Source organism: Sparus aurata, chromosome 14, assembly GCF_900880675.1.
Source record: "Sparus aurata chromosome 14, fSpaAur1.1, whole genome shotgun sequence".
Taxonomy (NCBI): Eukaryota; Metazoa; Chordata; class Actinopteri; order Spariformes; family Sparidae; genus Sparus; species Sparus aurata.
The window spans coordinates 23296959-23318319 of record NC_044200.1 but is presented as its reverse complement, the minus strand read 5'-3'; the positions used below and the strand labels follow the sequence as shown (position 1 = coordinate 23318319).

Genomic DNA, 21361 nt, shown 5'->3' with positions numbered 1-21361 from the left:
CACATGAGGACATCGTCTCTCACAGTGTGTGGGTGTTTGTGTGGCTGCCTGGAGACCAACAAGTTGTTTACATCAGAGTCAGCTATAGTCCTCCTCCTGGGCAGTGTTTAGATGACAGTAAAGTTTGTTCAGTCTGTGTGTGTGTCTGTGTGTGTGTGTGTGTGTGTGTGTGTGAGTCTTATGTAAGTCTCTCTGTAATTTAACTAAAAGCTATGAAACCTGAAACTACACACACACACCGACACCCACACCCCCACCCACACACACTAGCTGCAGTAACTAAATAAGCACAGATTACCACACCTCTTTTTTTCCAGGTAAAACCAAAACACTAAGGATTACTGAGAAATGATTAGTTTTTTTTTTTATCAGATCGCAGATAAAATGAACTGATTATAAAAATGCACTACTCGGGCTCTAATGCAGCAATCAGCAAATTAACTAGCAACTACAGTTATTAAATACACCTTGAGGAGAAAAAAAGTCAATTTGAAGAGTAAATGTAAAGTAGCAGAAAATACAAATACTCAAGTAAAGAAGCCTGAATTGTCCAAACTCCATAAAACATCAGCTCAGAGACAGTTGTATATAAAAGGGGAAAAAACTCAAGATTGATGAAGAAAAACCTTTTTAATAACAACTTAATGTAAACATAACGTTATTATTAAAAAATAAAAATGTAAATAATAAAAAAAAAAACTTTTATTGTGAAAGATTACTATGACCGGAAGTCATTTCCTCACCGTGACCGGCGGTTATTTGCAACAAACTCCGTAATGGCGGCCGGACGAGGGGAGTTTTTTCGGAGTTTGTTGGAGGGCCTGGAGAGGAAACCCGCCCAGCCCAATCATGGGAGAGGAACAGCGGCGGGTCCGGGTCGTGGGCAGTCTATTCCGGGTCGTGGGCAGTCTGGTCCGGGTCGAGGACAGTCGGGTCCTGGTCGAGGACAATCTGGTCCTGGTCGTGGGCAGTCTGGTCCGGGTCGAGGACAGTCTGGTCCGGGTCGAGGACAGTCTGGTCCGGGTCGAGGACAGTCTGGTCCGGGTCGAGGACAGTCGGGTCCGGGTAAACGACAGACGGGCCGCAGGCAGAATAAGAAGAAGCAGCCAAAGGCATCACTGAGCTCCGTTAGCGGGAAAGATGGCAGGTGACGGGGCGGATAGCACCGCGTGAAGCCGGGGCATCACAATAACGTTAGCTAGGCTACATGCTAACGTTAGCTACATTTCCGCCACCCCAAAGAATCAGCTACATTTATTAAATGTTCCTTACAAGCATGTGTTTTTTTATTTTTATTTATTTGTATCCAGAACACAGAGAGAGGAAGAAGATTTTCCCCAAACTTTTCCATCCAAGGAAAACATAATGGAAAGGTAAGTTAGCTAACATCAGCCACAATAATTGGACAGAATGACCCTTTCCTTTAATTTACTAAACTGTGTGTTTAGTATTTAAACTTAAATAATTGCCACAAAGACTTTTGGTAGTTTTGTTTCTCTGGATCCAGCGGTGTCAGTTTTACCTGCTGTTGGCAGTCAATGATTAGCAGTTAGCTCTGTTAGCAGCGACCATCAGTTGTGTTGTAAAATTTAATCATCCATAAAGATCATTAATTAAGTATTCTGTAAAAACAATCACAACATCACCTTTTGACCATACCATGCAGCCCTAATACAATACACCGATATTGATTTCTAATGAGTAATTTATTGATTTTACAGAAATATCTGGGTGGTAAATAAATGTAGTTTTTTTCTCAGAAATTCTCAAAATTAAAGCCACTTTCTATTATTACACTTGACAATGAGGACAAACCTCTTTTTATTGGATTTGTGTGGTTTCTCTTGTTTTTATGATAAAAAAAAAGAGAAAATCTGCATTTTACTGTAGCTTCCAGGTAATTTCACCAATTGACTCAAAATAAATACCAGATTGCTTCCTGTACTGGTCGAATGACACACACCTGTCTTTTTAAAGTTGGATTTTTAATAGTTCTTCTATGTTCTTAATATAATTGAGAAATTATTCAGGAAATAACCAAGTCAATGAACAGATGTTGACACAGTTACTTAATTTTAAGGAGCTTGTTTTTCTTCAGGCTGCCGTGTGAGATCCTGACTAAGATCCTGTCGTACCTGGACGCGTCCTCGCTGTTATGTATCAGCCACGTCAGCAGGCTCTTCCACTCACTCGCCAACGATGAGTAAGTCTGACGGAGTCGACACAGCCCTCATGTAGAAAGAGTATTTCAACCAAACGGTAGTTTACCGGACAGGATTTTGTAAGACTGCTCAACTAATTCTGTGTATTTTTCTTTACCTTTTTGATAAGCAGATCAGAACAGAATTACGTCCAGAATATTTTTGTAATGATGCTTTAAAGGCTAAAACATGGACACTAAGACTTGTGTCCACAGTTAGTCTGCACCTTCTTTCACTGTAGTATCATGTGGCAGAAGATTTACATGTCAGAGTTTGGGACTCGAACATGGAGGCCGAAGTCGGTGGATAATGCAGCGCCGAAGGATGACCCGGTGGAGGTGGAGGATCGGTCTGCAGGCAACTGGAAGAAGCTGTACTTCAGGACCACAGCTGGACATGAAATGACCAAGTGGAGGAGAGAGCTGAGAGAATACAGTCCCTACACCGGGCTGCCCAGACAGACGGAGTGGGTCCTCAGGTACGAGAAGCAGCCCAGTTCTGGTTTTAGTGGTGCTGTTCTTCCTGTGTGATACACAACAATGACTTTGCAGTATGAAATCTACTGAAGGTTCATGGTAACTAATGCCAGATTGTTTATCACCTGCATGATTAATCAGATTCTTACTCCCCTTTTCACTTAGTCGTAGTAGTTACCATGATAAAGTGTCAGGTTAACATATCGTATATTTGAAAAAGCTGAAACCACTGACAAACCTGAATATCAGTCCCATCCGGTTATTTTAGCACCGTGTTGTTTTTTTTGTTTTTCCAGAAACATGAATGTGAGCTGGGAGCTGACGGTGACTGATTGTTTGGGACGGGAGATCACACTGGAGCAGAGCCGAGCGTACTTCTTCGAGTCCTCTGTGATCATCTGCTGGAGTGAAGGCAGCTTCCCCAGATATTATCACATCCACAACATCCAGCTGCACGGAGTCCGGAAGGAGCGGCTGAAGAGCCCTGAAGTCAGGAAGTAAGACACTTCTCCTCTACAATGCCTCGTCCCTTCCACCAGCACACCTTCACCACTCCTTCCTCACCCTCTCCATCAGGTCTGCCTGGCGTTCTTTGATATCAAAGCTGGAGGTAAAGTCTCAGTGTGTCCGGCTCCTCGGCAAAGACAAGCTGGTCAGACTGCTGCATCTGGCGCCTGGCTTCATCATCGGTATCTGGAGGGTAAATGTTGAACAGAAAAAACAAACTATTCTAGATTTCTTTAGACACATTTTGTTTAAACTCAGCCTGACGTATGTGGAGTCTCTGGAGCGTTCTGGATCCTTTCTAGAATTGAGTAATTGATTTTGAAATGTTTGTAGGGTCAGCAGAGCGTTGCTTTCATCATGGCCAGCCTGCACTTCCACAAGTTGGTGGAGAAGAGTCTGCTGGGATCTCCAGCCTGGTAAGTTCACCTCTCATAAATATCAGACTGACAAACAAACATCCAGTTTGTCTTCAGAACTGAATCGAAGTGCTCCTCAGTTGAGTCAGGATCAGAGTGGTAAGTCGAGAGCTCCCTCTGCTGGTATCATCATGTCACTGCAGCTTCATTAACAAATGTTAGATTGTTTATTTGATTTGAATCATATAGAAACAGCCAGTTTGTCCAATAAGGGGTAACATTTAGGAGTGGAAGTTTTTGTCACATTAATGCTTTGTTTCAAAAAGAAGCTACAAATAATGCTGATTTTTAGTCATTTAATGTATTTTTTTCTTGATTTATCGATAGAATGTGTTGATCAGTGTCTTTTCAGAGTCCTCAAATGTCTTGTTTTGTCCACAACCCAAAGATATTCAGTGTACTGCTACAGAGGAGGAAAGAAACCAGGAAGTAATCAGATTTGAGAAGCTCAGAGATTTCTTTACTCGAAAGGAAATGAATTGACCAAATAGTCTTTTTATTAAATATTTGGAACGTAACTGATTAATCATTGCAGGTCTAATTTATGTAATGTTACAACACATTTCATAATATAAGAAATAAGCATTTACAGCTTTTTAAATTTCAAAACAAATGTATCATATCAGTCTTACTTAGTCAGTGTTTCATTTGATCAGTGTTTCCTATATCAGGGGACACACGAGTACTGTTACTGCAGCAGCTGCTGTTGAATTTTAAATAAATGTTATTTATTAAATGACACTTGTAGAAGCTCTGATGTCATCAAAACTGTGTTGTTCAATCCTTCTACAATTTTCTCTGCAGTATTCATCATCAGTCTGTTCAGGTTTTCCTCTGGTCTTCATCCTGTTTGTCCCTTCCTGCAGCCCGTACTATGAGCCCGAGGACCTCCCACCTGCAGATAACTCGGACCCTGAGTTTGGTCTGCACGGCTACAGTCTGCACTTCGTCCTGCACAACACCGGCACTGAGATCATGTTGGGACACTTCCGCCAGCTCTCCTTTTGCACAGGTAATCTGATTACAGAATGCAATCTGGTCAATAGATTTTCATTTTTATTGAGGTTAAACTGGTTAAAAAAGAAAATAAATCCAGATTTAAAAGCAAATGTCTTGACGGAATCAACTGCTGGTTTTGGTGTAAATACCTAAAGTTTGATGTGTCGCTCTGATCAGATCAGATCAGCCGCGGACTGTTGGAGCTGAGGGTCATCAACAAGAACAACTTGTCTCAGCACAGGTCGCTGTCTGGAAACATCAAGCTGCCCTGGAAGACCGAGTTTCTGGAGGGCTCAGTGGAGGTACATCCATCCAAAACCACAAAGACATTTCAGACACCAAAAACACAATTGTAACCAGTCGCATCAGTGTGTTGAAATGTGCTTTTAAAATGTTTAAATCGCTGCCCTTCACGTAAAGCTGGAAACATGCTGAGTGGGCTTAGCTTGGCTCTGTCCAAAAGGTGACAACCTCCACCTATCAGCACCTTTACAGCTCACTAATCATATCATATGTCATATGTTATATCTGTGTTTTTCTACTTCTCTCAGATATACACATAAATGGCGTAATATTTAAAAAAAATAAACATCTAACATCTAAAATCTGTTTTCTTTTATAGCTTGGAAACTATCCAGTGTTTTACACACGTGTTCTCGAAGTATCAATACATCTGTCAACTTTGAATCAATCATAGACAGTATAATTGCATGTAGTGTTAGCAAACTAGCTGTGTGATTAGCAGTTTTCGTCTTGGGAAAAATAACTGCAGGTTAGTAAGTGAACATCCATTAGTTCTCATTATAAACTGAAGACAACTCAGGAGAGCTCAGCCTGCTGCCTTACGTGGATGATGTACGTAACTGACGTAGCAGTTACCTATAAACACTTTGGTCCACACAGTCTCTGTAACGAAGGAATTCACACCACAACCAACCAGTTAAAGTTAAATGCAGCAGTAAACTGATGCACAAATCTGCACTAACTGTGGTTGAAGACGTCTGTTATGATTGCGCTTTGACTCGGCCGTGTGGGGAAGGAAGGGGTCACATCCCTTTATTTTTCTTTTAAAGCTCTGATGGTTCTTTTTTGCGCTGCGTAGAACTGCTGCATCATAACGCTGACACTGCTGGACGAGTTCCAGAAACCCTTCTGGTGCGTCAGCTCGCCCATTTACATCACGATGGCGAAGAATTCGCCGTCCTCCAACTACAGCGGCGAGCACTTTGTGATGGAGTACCAGAACGCAGAGGGTAAGGTGAAGATGAAGCTGGTGTGGTTGAAGGAGCAGAAGCAGTTCTTCCTCATCAGCCTCACTGTCTATGTTTCAGTTTTCAAAGTCAACAAACGCTTCAGCCGACAGTACTGAAGCTTGTGTCAGTGACTTTGAGTAATTCCAGTGTTTCATCAGTTGTTTATAAAATGTCTTACTTTGTTGTGTTTGCACGCCCTTGTTATACAGAAGCTAAATGTATTGAATCAATGTGTTAGTTTCAGGAGTTTGAAAAGAAATTCAAACATAACTTTAGTAGAAAAGCTTCTCAAAGTCTTTGTTGTTTGTATTTTATAATACAGGCTGTTGTTTTGTTTCTTTTACACGTTTACAAAGTGCAATATGTAAATGGCAGTGATGAGACTAGATCCTGAAAAAACGAGCAAACCACTGAATATTAAGTTCATTTAGAATTTCAGTACTTATTGAGTTATATTAATTTCAGTAAGTTGTTTTAGTCTCAATCATGGCTGAATTTCATGTGACTAATAAACAGCTCTTTAAAAAATAAATCTGTAAAAGTTGAACATTGCTTATTATTAACCATCGTTAAAAATATACATTTTCCACCATTGGCGACTTTCCTGTTAACGTTTTGTTTTGTTTTCATGCGTATCGGTTTGTTGGTTGAATTGACAGTTAGGCTTAAATACAAACTACTGAAAGAATTTCCACAAAACTTGAATGGAGGATGGATCTTGGCCCAGAACAGACCCCAGAAGGTATGGATCGAGGATTTTATAATATATTTATTATTTATCAGCTTGTTCTCATGCAGCAAAGCATAGATCTTGATTTATGTATTTAGGTGGCTTGTATCTGTAAGTAAGTACAATTTGATGCAAATACAAATTTGGATCTAGTGAATTTATATTTGTTTTATCTAAATACATTCACCATTTGTATTTTAAATGATAGATGATTTCTGATTGGAAAACAAATTACCAGTCTGATCAGTGTGATTGACAGGAAAGGTAATCACAGGCAGAGTTTATACCACCATCATTAGTACAGGTCTGAGGAATCAGGAGTCAGCAATTGACCCTCTGAGGATACAGCCTCATATATTGATACGTTTATTTTCATCATATGAACTTAACTCATCTTTATTCCTCAACTATAAAGTCTAGTAATCATTGTCAGGTCTTGCTGTTAGTTGTCTCTTCCCTCTGATTGATTCTTTGTCTGTTCCAACAGATGCATCGGAAATATTTCTCAGGATTGTCCAGTAGTTTCTTTAAGTCACCAAGATGTACTTGCTTTCCATCACCACAAGAGATGACATTAGGACTGGATGTATCAGGATCCAGAGTAACATCCACTGCGAACCACTGGACCCTCTTTGGCTCTTCCTTCTTTTTTTCATAGTCTGGTGGCCTGAGGTCTAAAACAGAGATAGACGCACCATTATTATTTATCACGATAGAGGTTAAAACCTAAAGTGAAACTCTAGCCAAAATGCAATGTAGGCATTTTTTGTGAATGTGTATGAGTCAAACCTTCGTGTATAAGCATAATTACGATGGGCACTTTTACGATAGCATCAAAATCTCTATTTTTAAAACACTGAGAAGGCTCGACACAACATGAAACTTTGCTCGTAGTATCACCAGGGTCTCTACACATGAACACGAGCATTGAGAACATTGTTTGTGTACACAGAGTTTACTAAAAAAGTTTTTGAACAACTCACGTTAGCAGTTGCTCGCAGTCGTCCTGCCAGCCGAGAAGTATCGATCTCCGAATGCGACGTAACATGGAGGACAGTTAAGGTGGAATGCTACTGTCGTCCTATCCACGCGAGATCTCACGTGACTTTTCTGGCTTTTTGATTTTGGCAATATTGTTTTTCGCTAATGACAAAACAACAAATTATCCTGCATTTATATGGAACTAAGCTTTAGGAGCGTTCCACCTTAACTCCATGAGACATGAGTTGTTCAAAAACGTGTTCTTCAAGTTCTCAATGCTCGTGTTCATGTGTAGAGACCCTGGTGATACTACGAGCAAAGTTTCATGTTGTGTCGAGCCTTCTCAGTGTTTTAAAAATAGAGTATTTGATGCTATCGTAAAAGTGCCCGTAGCACTCCCATTGAAAATGAGTTTGACCCGAAAACGAAAATACGGTAAATCTTAAAAGTGCCTCTTTCATTATAATTATGCTTTTACACAAAAGCTTGAATCGGGTACATTCACAAAAAAAGCCTAGGTTGCATTTTGGTGAGAGTTACGCTTTAAATGAATAGTTTGACATTTTGGCAAATATGGTGATTTACTTTCTTATCAAGAGTGAGATAAGAAAATTGGTATTGTGCTCGTATCTGTCTTACAAATATGAAGCTGCAGCCGGCTAGCTTAGCTTAGCATTAACATTTTAACAGTAGAAAACCTGACCATGGCTCCGTCAAAAAGAAACGAAATTGACCTACCAGCTGCTCTTAAAGCTCACTGATTAACAGGTCATATCTCTTTCAGTTAATACGTTGTTAAAATAAACAATAGCTTGTGACTTTACATGAGATATGATTGGGACTATTTCTTTGACAGTTGCAGGGACTTCTTGGGCCTCCTTCAGACCCCCAGTCCAAATATTTTTGGGGGCAAATCCATGTTGTATCCAGATTGATCTTAAAAAATATGTAAAACAAAAAACAGCACGAAATGTGATTTTTGCAAGTCGGATCCAAGTCACATTAAGGGGTGGTTTGAAATGTGATTACAATCAGATTGAACAGATCTTAGTCCAGCTGCTTGGAATTTTTGAAAAATCTTTTGTGTCACATGCAAAACGATAAACCATCGCATATGGTCACAGTCACGAGCGCAGTTTCAGCTTCCGCTTCACCACAGTGGTCTGGCTCAATGCCTGCAGCACTCAAGCTTAACCTCCATTTTCCTGTCACTCATGATCAAGACCCTGAGATAACCTAAGAAACTCCTTTGCTTGGGGTAGGAGCTCACCCCCCAATAGAGGGGGCAATCCACCGTTTTCTGGCAGGGATCCATGGTCTCAGACTTGGAGGTACTGACCCTCATCTAAACTGGATGGATTCACCTCAGAATTATTAATCTGCCCTTCATGATCTTTTAGACATTTAACTTTATACTTAGTTGCTGACATTTTGCTCCCTTCTTGAGCTTCTTTCAATTTAAAAGTGTATTTTCTAGTTGTGAAACCAGTTCACCAAGAGTAAAGATTTTTTTAATGATATTTTTATTGATAGAATAGTGTTATGTGCATTGTACAATTCGGAGTATTTAGATCTTAATTTTACCATCCCCCAATTTACCTTTTGGGTCCAGACAGGAGCTCTGCAAACTCTCCACCAGGTCGTTCCTGCTGATCTCCTCTAAGACCTTCATGGTTTCTGTTATGGCTCCAGTGCCGCCATACTTCTGTGCCATTAGATCCACTGTGTCCTGCCTATCTGCCTTCTCCAGCTGAGCTGTTGAGATGCTGGATATCTCGTCCTGCTTTAGGAACCACTTGAATTTCTTGAACTCATCATCTTTTAATTCTTGCAGTGTTTTCCAGAGATTTACCAACGGTTTTCCCATTTTGGCTCCCTGCCACAGGCTTCCTGTGAGGTAATTATGTTATCAGAAAATCAGTTATTACTAGAAAGAAAAAACATTTCCCCAACTTCAAAGAGTCTTCTACAGAATCAAAAAGGATACAAAGTACACCACCTATTGCAATTTCTACTGCATCTCATTGAGCAGAAAAAAACTAGAGATTAGAAATGCACAAACTCACCAAGCTGAATTCAGTATCAGGTTCTTCAAATGTAGAAAGATGAACAATCCAGTAAAAATCTAACACTCAGTATATTACACCAAAAGTTAACTTGAGTTTCCAGATTAACTTTATGATCTTCAGTCAAGGAAAGTCGGATGTCTTATGTTTCTTGTGTTCTGTTCTTGTGTCTTCTCTTTGTGTTAAATTTCCAGTCTCACTACCCTCTTGAAAAACTTAATGTCTTCCACGAGCCTCCACTTGTCATCAGCGTTTTGTTTTTTTTACAGCCCTCCCTCCTTTTCTCTTGTCATACAGCTCCGGTTCCTCATCGAGGTGGAAGAGAAATAAGTAGGAAACAAAAACATTTACACTGTTAATGAACTGCTTAAGTGAGATATACTGTACCTTCTTCAACTTAGTTGTTATAGGTAAGAGGCAAAATGTCAGTCAATCTAATGTCTGAATTTATGACCATCAAATAATTAGATTTAGAGACGAAGTTTCAAATACAGTAAACTCTGAAATTAAATTCAGGGTTCTAGGTCTGACTTCCCTCTTGCAGGGTTAACCAGAGGTTCACGTGCATTTTCATGTGAATTTTAACAGTGGCTGACCACATCAAGTGAATTAATTTCAGTTTCACTGTCATGCCTTCCCGTCTTCCTTCGTATATCCCGTTAAATTTAGAAGTTTGCACCCTTGTCTGAGTGGTAAGAGTGAAACATCCACAGACAACGGCTGGACTCAGTTTACATGATTAATTTGCTAAAATCTGTTGCTCGATGAAGAGAATGAACAAAGACCACACTAAACTAACTAGGTCCATACAGGAACTGTATTCTGACAGACAAACAACCCAATAGATCAAATCAGGTCAAACTTTGAGGCCCTTTTTTCTGATCAGTTATTTATTCAGTTTTTACACTTAACAACACAATATATACAATAGCAACAATATATAGATGTTAGCAAGAGAGAGGGAGAAGCCTCAATAGGCATGGTGATGGTACGGAGCTCAACTCTCAACTCTGGCCATCTTCAAGCTGCAAATAACTCTAATCAATTAGAATAACCGAAATACCTTAAAGTATAATGAATGACACATGCTCAAGGGGGCGCCACCGGCATTATTTTTGGGACAGAAGAACGGGTAGAATTTCTCAGTGAAGGAGCAGCCAGTAAAGGAGAAGTGAAGATGTGCATCTACATCATAAAAGGAGACCAGACCCCCCTCAGAGACCACAAATACTCCAACTTTATAAGAGGTGACTTCAGGGAGAGAAGTTTAAATGGACTATCATTACTAATATACCACTTTCCTTTCCTCAAGGATATAGTCCAGAAACCATTCTGAGGACTCAGTGAAACATCTCCCTCCCTGTCAGTCGACTTGCTGGTGAATCCCACAGCCCAGTTGGTCGTACCTTAAACCTGAACCTCAAAGTAAAATCTTCCTGTTGAGAAACTCTGCTTTCCTAACCTCAACCTCTTTGGGTTGTATGGGAGGTTCTGAATCACATCACCATGATGCATTTGGTTGCCATTGTGAGAATGACGAGACGAGGATGTGCTGTATCAGGATCCAGAGTCACCTCCACTGAAAACTGCTGGATGCTCTTCAGCTCAGCATGTTTTCTTTCAAATTCATCTTTCTGAATACTAAAGTCATGTGTCTAGAGGCTCAGTTGGTGATTGACAGGAGAGATAATCAAAGGAGCAGAGTTTCTACCGCTGTCATTCATTTCGGGACTGAGGAACGGGTGGAGTTCTCAGCGAAGGAGCAGCCAGTAAAGGATTTGAGATAAGCTGCAACATCGACATCATAAAAGGAGACTTGACCAACCTCATAGTCCACAAACACTCCAACCTTCTTAGGAGTGGATTTCAGGGAGAGAAGTTTAAATTAGATAATATTACCATCATACTCATTTACTTTCCTCAAAGATATAGTCCAGAAACCATTCTCAGGACTCAATGTGATCCATCTATCCCTGTCAGTCGACTCAACGGCGACTCCCACAGTCCAGTCAGTCTTCCCTTCAACCTGAACCTCAAAGTAAAATCTTCCCGTCGAGAAACTCTGCTTTCCTAAGACTTCACCAAATCTCGTAAACTTCTTTGAGTTGTATAAGAGTTTCTGGCGCACATCCCCATCATGCATTGTTTGCCATCACGAGACAGGATGAGACGAGGATGTGCTGTATCTGGATCCAGTGCGAACTGCTTGGCCCACTTTAGCTTGACCTTCTCACTGTGGTGAGGTCTAAAAGAAGGCAGAGCACACAGACAGAGACAGACACAGTCTTGCAGAAAAGAAATGAAAATGTTATCATGTTTTATTTGATAAGACATAATATTCTGTAGTCTCTTGCACTGAATATTAGTTGATCGTTGAGGAAAAGTGAAAACTCATCAGCCCCAGGCAGATTGCAACTTTGTTGGAGTTTATTGCAATCAGAGGCGCACTTTTTACTTTCTCCAAACATACCTTTTGGTCCTGAGCTGGAGCTTTGCAAAAGCTGCACAAGATCAGTCCTGTCAGTCTTTTCCTAAACCATCAAGGTTTCCTTGAGAGCTCCAGGACCCTGATAGTTTTGTACCATCAGATCCACTGTGTCCTGCCTGTCTGCCTTCTCCAGCCGAGCCTCTGAGATGCCTGAAAAGCCTTCCAGGTTGTCATCCTGCTTCAGGAACCACTCGAAATTCTTGAGATCATCCTCTCTTATTTTCTCCAGAGTTTTCCAAAACTCCTCTGTAAGTTTTGTCATTCTGGATCTCTACTACACATACAAGAATTCTTTATTGACAGGCCCTGTTGTTTGACTGGATTATCCAGTGAAGAACAAGTAACTGATGAGGCTTAAACACAAAAATATAGCAGTACTAAAAATTCTATCATAGTTAATAATATGATAATTATGATTATTACCAATAATAGTACTAATAATAGGGTCAATTTATACCAACTCAGCTGGGGCCTCCCAGTTCATATCATGGATTTTCTTGAAAGAAATTAATGTTAAAATTTCTATTGAATGCATGACACCTTGCAAATTAATATAGCTGTACTCCAGATTCAAATTGTGAATTATTACATTCTAATAATTATATAATTAACTATTTTAATTAAATAATGATGATTTTTTTTTCTTCAAGAAAATCCATGACAAACTGAGTTTGCATGAAATGACCCAATACTCTACTTAAATCTCAGAGTTGAAATAGACAGTAATCATTCAAAAGATCAGTACCATTGAAGGATTTTCTACTGTCTTTATAAACAAGAAATACTTGAACAAAGGAAAAAGTGTTTTATCATCTGTTGGTACAACTCACCAAGTAGAGTTCAGCACTTAGTATGTACTAGAAAGTTACTAGTCAAATAAAACTCTTCAATACTAAAAGGCGCTTTTTAGTTTGCGGATGACGTTTGTGATCTTCAGTGAAGAAGAGGTGGATTCTTACTTTCTGAACCTTGACTTGCTCTTTTTCCAGTAAAAAGCTAAAAGCCCCCCCTTAACCATTTTGGGTAATGTTGACCCCAGGTTCCTTATTGAGGTTGGGCCTACGTAAGTACAGGCCAACACATCAGACCAGAAGTTGATGTGATGACGTTAAATATATTGTCTGAGTATGTCAAAATTGATTAACAAGTGATCACAGCATGTTCAAACAGCATCACATTTTTGGGGGAATGGAGTTGTAAAAAAAAAACAGTTATGAAAATAAGTTTAAAAAAGCACTCATACTCACAGTTTTGTTGAAAGATGTCCTTTTTGGGATATACCTCCTTCAACTTCTTACTGTGGTTCAGATACAAAATGTCAGAGTCAGACTAACGTCCCTACATCTCACCTCTTGATTGGTAATTAATTCAAAGTTTCAGCCACAGTGCATGGACAAAAAAAGCAAACAGGATGCTTACCATTTGCAGTATCTGACTTCCCCGCCGTTGGGTTAGACGTGAGACTTCTCATGAATTTTAACAGCGGCTGACCACATTTTAAGAACGTCAATTTCAGTTTCACTTACATGCATTTCTTTGCTTGTCAACTTATCAGCAATATAAGGAACCTGTATTTCCCTTTTTTATGGCTTTATATCTGATCTTCAACTCTATTATGATTCTGTGACCTTTTATAATACAGCCCACGATTTCCAGTGTAATTTTACTGTATGTGATACTAATAAAATACCAAAGTCTCAACTGGCAAGTGCAAATGAAAGAAAATATGACAATGGGAATCAAGGAAGTAGCAATTGGGCATTTTTAGAGGTAAGGATAAATACATTATTTAAAAAAAATACAAAGTACATACAAGGCCCATTACTTAAACTTATGTTTGGGGATAATGGTATCATCCACACTGATGTAGAACCTTCAAAATGATAAATGTTTTCCAGTAGAATCAGTATGAAGCAACAAAAGTTAGAAAATTCCCAATATTTTGGTTGATATAGTACTTGTACAATTACACTTCACATTCTGTAAGGATGAAAAAAAGGAGATATTAAATGTCGTTGATGTCCAAATCTGACATCTCTAGATTGTTTGCACTATAAAGGGCATCATTATTTAGGACAAATCTGCCACTACAGCTACTTCCTCTTGATGTAGATTTTGAATGGGCTTTTGTTAGAAACGTACCATTTACGACTCGCCCACTGCCCATATTCTTAGGCTGATGTGCTAAGGAGGGGAAATGGAATGCAGTGTCTGTTTATTTTTCTTCCTTATAGAATGCCTGTGCTGTTTAGAGAGATGGATTTACCAAATAGCATTGTGTAGTTTGCCTTGCAAGGCTGGGTTCACAATATCATGATCACACCAAAATCCTTTTTGCCAGGCTTCAAATGATTTGCTGTAGCCAAACCAGCATTCTTTGAGGTAGAACTTATAGCTACACTTGTGGTTACTTTCTTGACTCTTGGACCAAATGACCGAACGGTAAAAGAATCGTACATTATTTGCATTGGTTTGTACTCTGAAAAGTTTTTGGCACTTAGATGGCGAATTAGTCTTGCTGCAGGTAGTATAGCCTAACACTGGCCTCAGACAGTCAGTGCTAAAGAATACCTAATATATGAAACACTTACTTGATAATAAGCAAACCACAAATATCTTTCTACAGTATATCAAAGAATGTTAATATCAAGTCTGTGTTTTATATATTGTGTATTCTTCAGCAATGTCTGTCTTTTTATAGATACTGTATCGTTCTAATTTTTTGAACTACAGTGTAAAGGGCTCTACCTGGTGATAGTCAAGTATCATCTGAAAACGTCTTTCTAATCATACACCTTCCTGTTCTAACGTTCTTTTTATCACACCCTTGGTCATTTTATTTGCATTTCATTTGTCTGATCATTAACTTTTGTCCCAATGAACATGATATCTTCACACTATTTTTGGTTGGCTCACCGTCTCTGACCCACCCTCTCCCTCTGCAAGCTCAATGTTATTTAAACATTTTATTTAAACTTCTGAACAAGACTTTTACATTTTGTTCAAAATTCACTTAAATTGGAAAGCCAACAGACAAGATAGGGATATTACTTTATTATGTATTCTTCAGCCATACTTGGCAGTACCTTAACTATTCATACAGGAGTTTTAGAACATGGATATGCACAGAACAATTCCTTCATCAAAAGAAAACATTAAAAGAAAGTGGCCCCACCTAGTAGCACAGTCTGGTACACCAACCAAACTCCAATACATTTTGTTTTTTCAAATTATAATTAAATTCAGCAATCATTTTTTTCCAAGGGATGATTCATAAAATCTAATCAGCATAATTGACGGGAGAGATGATCAGAGGGGCGGAGTTTTTACCACCATGACGAGAACCGGGACTGAAGAATGGATAAAGTTTCTCAGTGAAGGAGCAGTTACTAAATGAGTGGATAATGTCTGCAGAGTCTACATCATGAAAAGAGACTGAACTCTTTTCATAATCCACAAACACTCCTACCTTCTTCGGCGGATATTTTACATTGACATCACCAAGAGAAGCTTTGTACTTATCTCCTTCCCTTAAAGATATAGTCCAGTAGCCATTCTTGAGGCTTGCATTGATCGATCCATTTCTTTGGATTGACTCTTTGACAACACCTAAATCCCAGGAAGTCTTCCCCGTAACTTGAACCTCGAAGTAAAATCTTCCGGAAGAAAAACTCTGCTCTCCCAGGACATTGATAGCAGCATTAAATCTTTTAGGGTTTTCTGGGAGAGTTTGTTTTACATCACCACAGTAAACTTGTTTCCCGTTGTGAGACAAAATAAGGAAAGGATTTGCTGTATCAGGATCTAAAGTCACATCCTTTGCAGACTCCTGGACCCTGTGCAGCTTGGCCTTTGCAATCAGCTTCTTTTTCTCTGTGCTGAATTCTTCCTCCAGCCGATTCAAAGCGACCCCCACGCTTGCCCCATAAGATGGTGGGTGAATAGTGACTTCTGTCCAATTCTTGGTGGTTGGAATATAGTTTTTCGATAATAAGCCAGTATCGTTGTCAGTTTGTGAGAGCTGATCGATGTTATTGCTCCTCTTTGTCAGCTCAGAGATTTCGTGCTCCAGCTCTTGGATGAGTTTGTCAGCCTGTTTCTGAGTTGTTTTCTGTTTTTCATTAATAGCTTCAATGAGATTAGCCTGACTTCTCTCAACAGACTGCAGCAATACTTTGAAGACCCGCTCACTGTCGGCAATATGTCTGTCTGCAGATTTGCTGCTGAGTTTGGCTGAGTGTCTGATTTCGTCAATCTTCATCTGTCTCTCTTGGATCATCAGCTTCATTTTAGCCCCCAGCTCGGCCTTCTTTCTTTCATGATCTCTTTTGAAAGGAACAGTGTGATGGCTGTGGGTGTCTGAAACAAGGCAGAACACAAAAACATCTGGTCAGTCCAAAGAACAGCTCTCTGTGATATTTATTGTGTCAATTGCTATTTCAACTATTGATGTCTTGATAAAAATGTCCTGGCCCTGATCCAGATTCAGGTTCTTCAATATTAGGTGTTTACTGATGCAGATTCTGATCCAATGAGCTTCTTAATCCAAAAACTTAAGGTTAAGTTGAGAAAAATATGTTTTTCCTAAAATAACAACCTCCTTAAAGTAGTCACCAAAGACTGTTAGCCTCACATGGGATTCAAACCCTGGTCACCTAGGTGAAAGTCATCCATTAAAATGTGCTGGTGTTGAAATTGGTTCAGAACATTGTATAGTTGCATTGTAATTAAGACTTATGAAATTGTTTGAAAGTAATCAATCCATAGTTATTGTACAAATTGAGATGCATGTCACGCCTCTTTGTCAACTTACCTATTTGTGTTTTTCTCAAACTGTCCACCAGATCATTCCTGCTGATTTTTTCTAAGACCATTAAGAATACCGTCACAGCACCGGGACCCTGATATTTCTGTACCATCAGATCCACTGTGTCCAGCATGTCTGCCTTCTCCAGCCGAGCCACTGGGATTCCTGGAAAACCTTCCAGGATGTCACCCTGTTTCAAGAACCACTTGAATTTCTTAAACTCATCTTCTGTTAAGCCCATTAGGGTGTTCCACAGCTCCTCGGAAAGTTTAGCCATTAAGGATCACTGCAAAATATAAGAGAAATATTCACTGGATGAAACTGATTATCTTCACTCATTCCCCTGCACAAGTACAATTGTTGTAAATGTGCTTCCTACAAATTAGCTACTCCTTGGTAAATGGATCAAAGTTTTAATATTAAAATTTTTTCAGTATTCTACCATTTCCTTGTATGAAATCCAAGCCACAAATAGTACATTTCATTATATTACATTCATTTGAGAGACACTTTTATCCAAAGTAATTTAAAACCAGTGGATTAAAAGTAACAAGAGCTAGATGTCATCAAAAAAGACGAGCAACCCTCCTAAATTAGCAGGTAATGTGAACATGTTGATGAAGGATGAAAAAAGCCAGGCCTGCGGGAAACTTCACAATATTTTGACCAAATGAGACAATATTGATTTTGCACAATATTGTAGGGATGACAATTGGTACTTTCACAAAATATCAACACAATGAGATTTCTGATCAGCACAGATTATTGGAGCAAGTAGAACAGTCTGGTAATGACATCACTTTACTGTAATGAAGCCTTTAAAACCAGAGAAAGAACAGATGCTATATCACAATGTAACAAATCCAGGACCTGACACAATATATAGTCACAAATCACAATAACAATAAAATATGTTGCCCAGCCCTGGTGACTCAGTGTGTTTGAAATGTAGTTGGTAGTTGTACTCACAAGGAAACAATAACAAAGATTGATTGCATTTTCAATAAAATTATACTGAAACTTAAGAATATTTGCCTCCAACCTCATGAAATAATCACAAAACGTACTGTACTGTCTGTGGGAGAAACGTATCATCTTCCGCCCTGACACTAATTTAACTATCAAATTCAACAAACGGACTCACAGCCTCACACGTCTGACATCCGCAAAGGTTACAATGTTGAATCATTAGCTTTAATGCAAATTTGTACTCAGACTCAATAACAGCAGAGACAGTCCCTGCTCTGACAGTGTTGTAAGGTTTCTGAGATCGGTTCTGACATGCTGGATCTTGCACATGAAAACTGTTTTGATAGAACGGAATTTAAACAAACACTGTTTAATAAATCCATCGCAGTTGCCAGATACAAGTGGGTTTTACTGCTTCGCTGTCATAAGTAGGTCATAGTACATTTATCAGGTGTGTCCTGAACTTGTCTTACCTTTTAAAGTCGTGCCGATGAGGTAACAACTGTTGCTTCTCTTCTCAGTGTCTGACTGCAGTCAATCCGGAAACTTTTAGCTTTGCAACATAAAAAAGTATGACATCAGACCAGATTGCTTGCGTGCTGCAGTAAATACTAATATGGCTAAGGCAGGAAGCAGGAAGTATCACTGCATTTACAAACTGACACGGAGGCAACGGAGAGTAGCTGGTAAACATGCTGGGACTTCAAGGACAAAGTCTAATTTGTTGCTTGCTGTAGTCGTTCCTCTTTTTTATACTGGCATGCAAATTAAGTCAGTTTTTTCTAAAGTTTCTCTTTTAGAACAAAGTCTTTCTCTGTCTTCCTCAGACTGCTGAATAGGGCTGCAGCGATTAGTCAATTGAGAAAGAAAATCAGTCAAATTAAAGCTAAATTGTCAAACATTTGCTAGTTTCCAGCTTTTTAAATGTGAGGATTGGCTGCTTTTTGTTGTCTTTTATGGAAGTAGATGAAGATTCTTTGGGTTTTGTACTGTTGCTTGGACAAAATAAGCAATGTGGAAAAGTTTCTGCCATTTTTAATGACTAAATGATGAAACTGCTCAAGCCTTGCATTTAAATCAACAAGAACTGTGTTTTATACATGGAAAGCACTGGAAGATTGGGTCACTTCAGGGCCAGTAGGACTTACGCTGAATGATTACAGCAAGCAAAACCTGTTGTAAACCTGTTGTACTGACAGGAACATGAGCATTTTCAGACAGAAATATGAACCTATCCTTTAATGAGAGAAAAAGTAAAATTGAAACTTTTGTTCTAGGTTCCACAGGTAAGTATATTGACATTTGTAATCATTAAGAAAACATAAACACCTGAGATGAACCTTACGCAACAGTATATCAGATGGTTCATTATGCATATCAAAAGATCTAATATAAAAATATTGATTGTAGCATACTTCAGGTCAACCAAGTGTGAGGTACAGCGTCCCATCTAAGACCTGCATTAATGGTTGCTATTTTTAACTGTAGCCACAATCTTTCCCTCACCTTAAAGCAGCTACGATCAATAATTTTTACCACAAAGTATCAAATGACATGTGATGATGAACGCTTTGATAATCTTACAAATGTCTCTGGCAGAGACAAAGTAGTGAACTTCGGTCCAAGCCCCTGAAGACATTCAACATCAAGGGAACATGACCACCCACATGTTTGAAGCACAGTGAAGCACCAAACAAATTCCTATTGAAAACTTGTAGATCACACACATTGAAGAACTGCCAAGCTGCTTCCTGAAACTGTGCCAAGCCTACGACACTCAGTTAAAACTCTTAAAACCCAGTTAATCTCTGTAACTACCATAACAAAGCCATAACAGACTTTCCTTCACTTAAAAAGCACAGCAACTTAACATTCCACCACACACACTATCTGGGATGGAAGAGCAACCAACCACATTGGATTATTGCTAAACTAGAGCTCTACAAACACAAACAACTGGTTCAACAACAAGAGAAACTGCTAAAAAGACTAGACGATGACCAGCCTTCACTGGAAATCGTACAAAGATGTAAATCATATTACCGTTCTGAAAAAAACAGCCGTTGTACGAAGGGAAAGATTATACACAGATGTGCAGAGATACTGCTGGTAACCCTCTCCACTCTTTAGATTCTTTGTCTCTCCCATGCAGCGGCAGCAACACATGAAATCTACCCTTTCTCTGCCTGTTCTTTCTCACCCCACCCCATTATCCACGTATACTCACACACTCTAAACTTCCATCCCCTTATCCCCTTATCCCCGCCTCTCCCTCTCAAATTCCAGTAGGGTCCAACAGTTTGAGACCACGTTTAAACAAGCTTTCAATGACATCACAAGAAGCTTTGAGGAACACTGTCAAATCATACATGGATATCATGAGTCATCAGATTTTACATTAACTTGTGGATTCAATGCCTGCTCGATTGCATGCTTTCATTAAGGCTAAAGAAGGGTGAAAATCAAATACTAAGATACGCTTACTAAGAAAATAACTTAGAATATCACGAATATCTTAGAAGCAGGAACCAAAAATGTCTTCAAGATTTTGCTAAAAAAAAAATGACTGAAACTAATTAATTGATTATCAAAATAGTTGGCAGCTAATTTTCTTTCAGTCAACCAAATGATAAACGGACTGTGGCTTTAATGTGAGGCAAAACTCAAGACGCCATCAACGAAAAACAGAGATCTGCAGATCAGACACCAGTTTTATAATAAGTTGGTTTCAAACCAGCTGGACTCTTAGTTTAATCCTCCAGTTGTCTTCGGGTCACAAATGACCCTAAACCGTGTTTAACAGCAGAGAAAATGCCTTAAATGCTTTTTTTTTCAACTTGAAATGTTATGACTTTTCCTTAAGTGACCCCAACATTAGAAAAAGGGAAACATTGCCTTTATTTATATTTCCATGGAAGCTGTGCACCACTTGGGTACGGCAGTTAAAAACACAGTCAGAGAGTGAGCTACTATCTACAAAACACACACACACACACACACACACACACACACACACACACACACATTGTGCTGATGTCAGACAGAACTGAAACTCTCTGGTGCAGGTGTACCGTCACCTTTCCACGACCTCGTACTCAACTTTTTAAAGATCAAAGTTCAAACAGTTTCACACACAACCATCAAAGCGTTGTTTACCAACACTTCAGAGTACATCAGAGTCTCTCAGGTCGCCTTGTTGTTTTCTCTTGTTCACATTTGACTGTTATTGGAAGTGTCTTCAGTAAATTGCATTCGAAACTACTTTCTGCACATTTGTGATACTTAGACTATACGAGTACTATTTCTTGATAAAAAGTAAAAAATATTATTTACCACCTTTGCAGTACCTTAAGAAATATGATTGACAGGTTGTTTCTTCATGCTAAATAGATTGGGCATTTAAAATGAAATGAAATGGCTTTAATTTAGATCATCAGTGAGGACAAGAATGAGGAGTATACAGAATGT

At 39.1% G+C, this 21361-nt stretch overlaps 3 protein-coding genes across 8 annotated transcripts; 1 reads left to right on the top strand and 2 right to left on the bottom strand.

The window, feature by feature from the left end:
* The first annotated feature begins 744 nt into the window (after window positions 1–744).
* On the top strand, window positions 745–17088 carry LOC115595359 (F-box only protein 15-like). 6 transcript variants are annotated; one of them, XM_030439752.1, is made up of 11 exons: window positions 745–1147; window positions 1311–1373; window positions 2099–2203; window positions 2443–2679; window positions 2974–3174; window positions 3254–3377; window positions 3518–3600; window positions 4467–4612; window positions 4777–4901; window positions 5702–5852; window positions 16962–17088. In XM_030439752.1, exons 1-11 carry the CDS (start codon window positions 777–779, stop codon window positions 16973–16975), a joined length of 1620 nt encoding a protein of 539 aa, XP_030295612.1. In that variant the 5' UTR covers window positions 745–776; the 3' UTR covers window positions 16976–17088. The 6 variants fall into 6 exon arrangements, with proteins under 6 accessions (XP_030295612.1, XP_030295610.1, XP_030295613.1 ...); XM_030439750.1 differs by lacking the exon at window positions 16962–17088 and having other exon boundaries at window positions 745–975; window positions 1039–1147; window positions 5702–6384; XM_030439753.1 differs by lacking the exon at window positions 5702–5852 and having other exon boundaries at window positions 16962–17075.
* LOC115595367 (zinc finger protein RFP-like) lies at window positions 6546–9876 on the bottom strand. Its single transcript, XM_030439763.1, has 3 exons — window positions 9630–9876; window positions 9163–9453; window positions 6546–7256 (listed from the first exon to the last, which is right to left on the bottom strand). The coding sequence occupies exons 2-3, from the start codon at window positions 9428–9430 to the stop codon at window positions 7012–7014; spliced, it is 513 nt and encodes a 170-aa protein (XP_030295623.1). The 5' UTR covers window positions 9431–9453; window positions 9630–9876; the 3' UTR covers window positions 6546–7011.
* Window positions 15157–18447, bottom strand: LOC115595360 (E3 ubiquitin-protein ligase TRIM21-like). The gene is made up of 3 exons (XM_030439756.1): window positions 18367–18447; window positions 16931–17210; window positions 15157–16476 (listed from the first exon to the last, which is right to left on the bottom strand). Exons 2-3 carry the CDS (start codon window positions 17199–17201, stop codon window positions 15398–15400), a joined length of 1350 nt encoding a protein of 449 aa, XP_030295616.1. The 5' UTR covers window positions 17202–17210; window positions 18367–18447; the 3' UTR covers window positions 15157–15397.
* Window positions 18448–21361: the final 2914 nt, after the last annotated feature.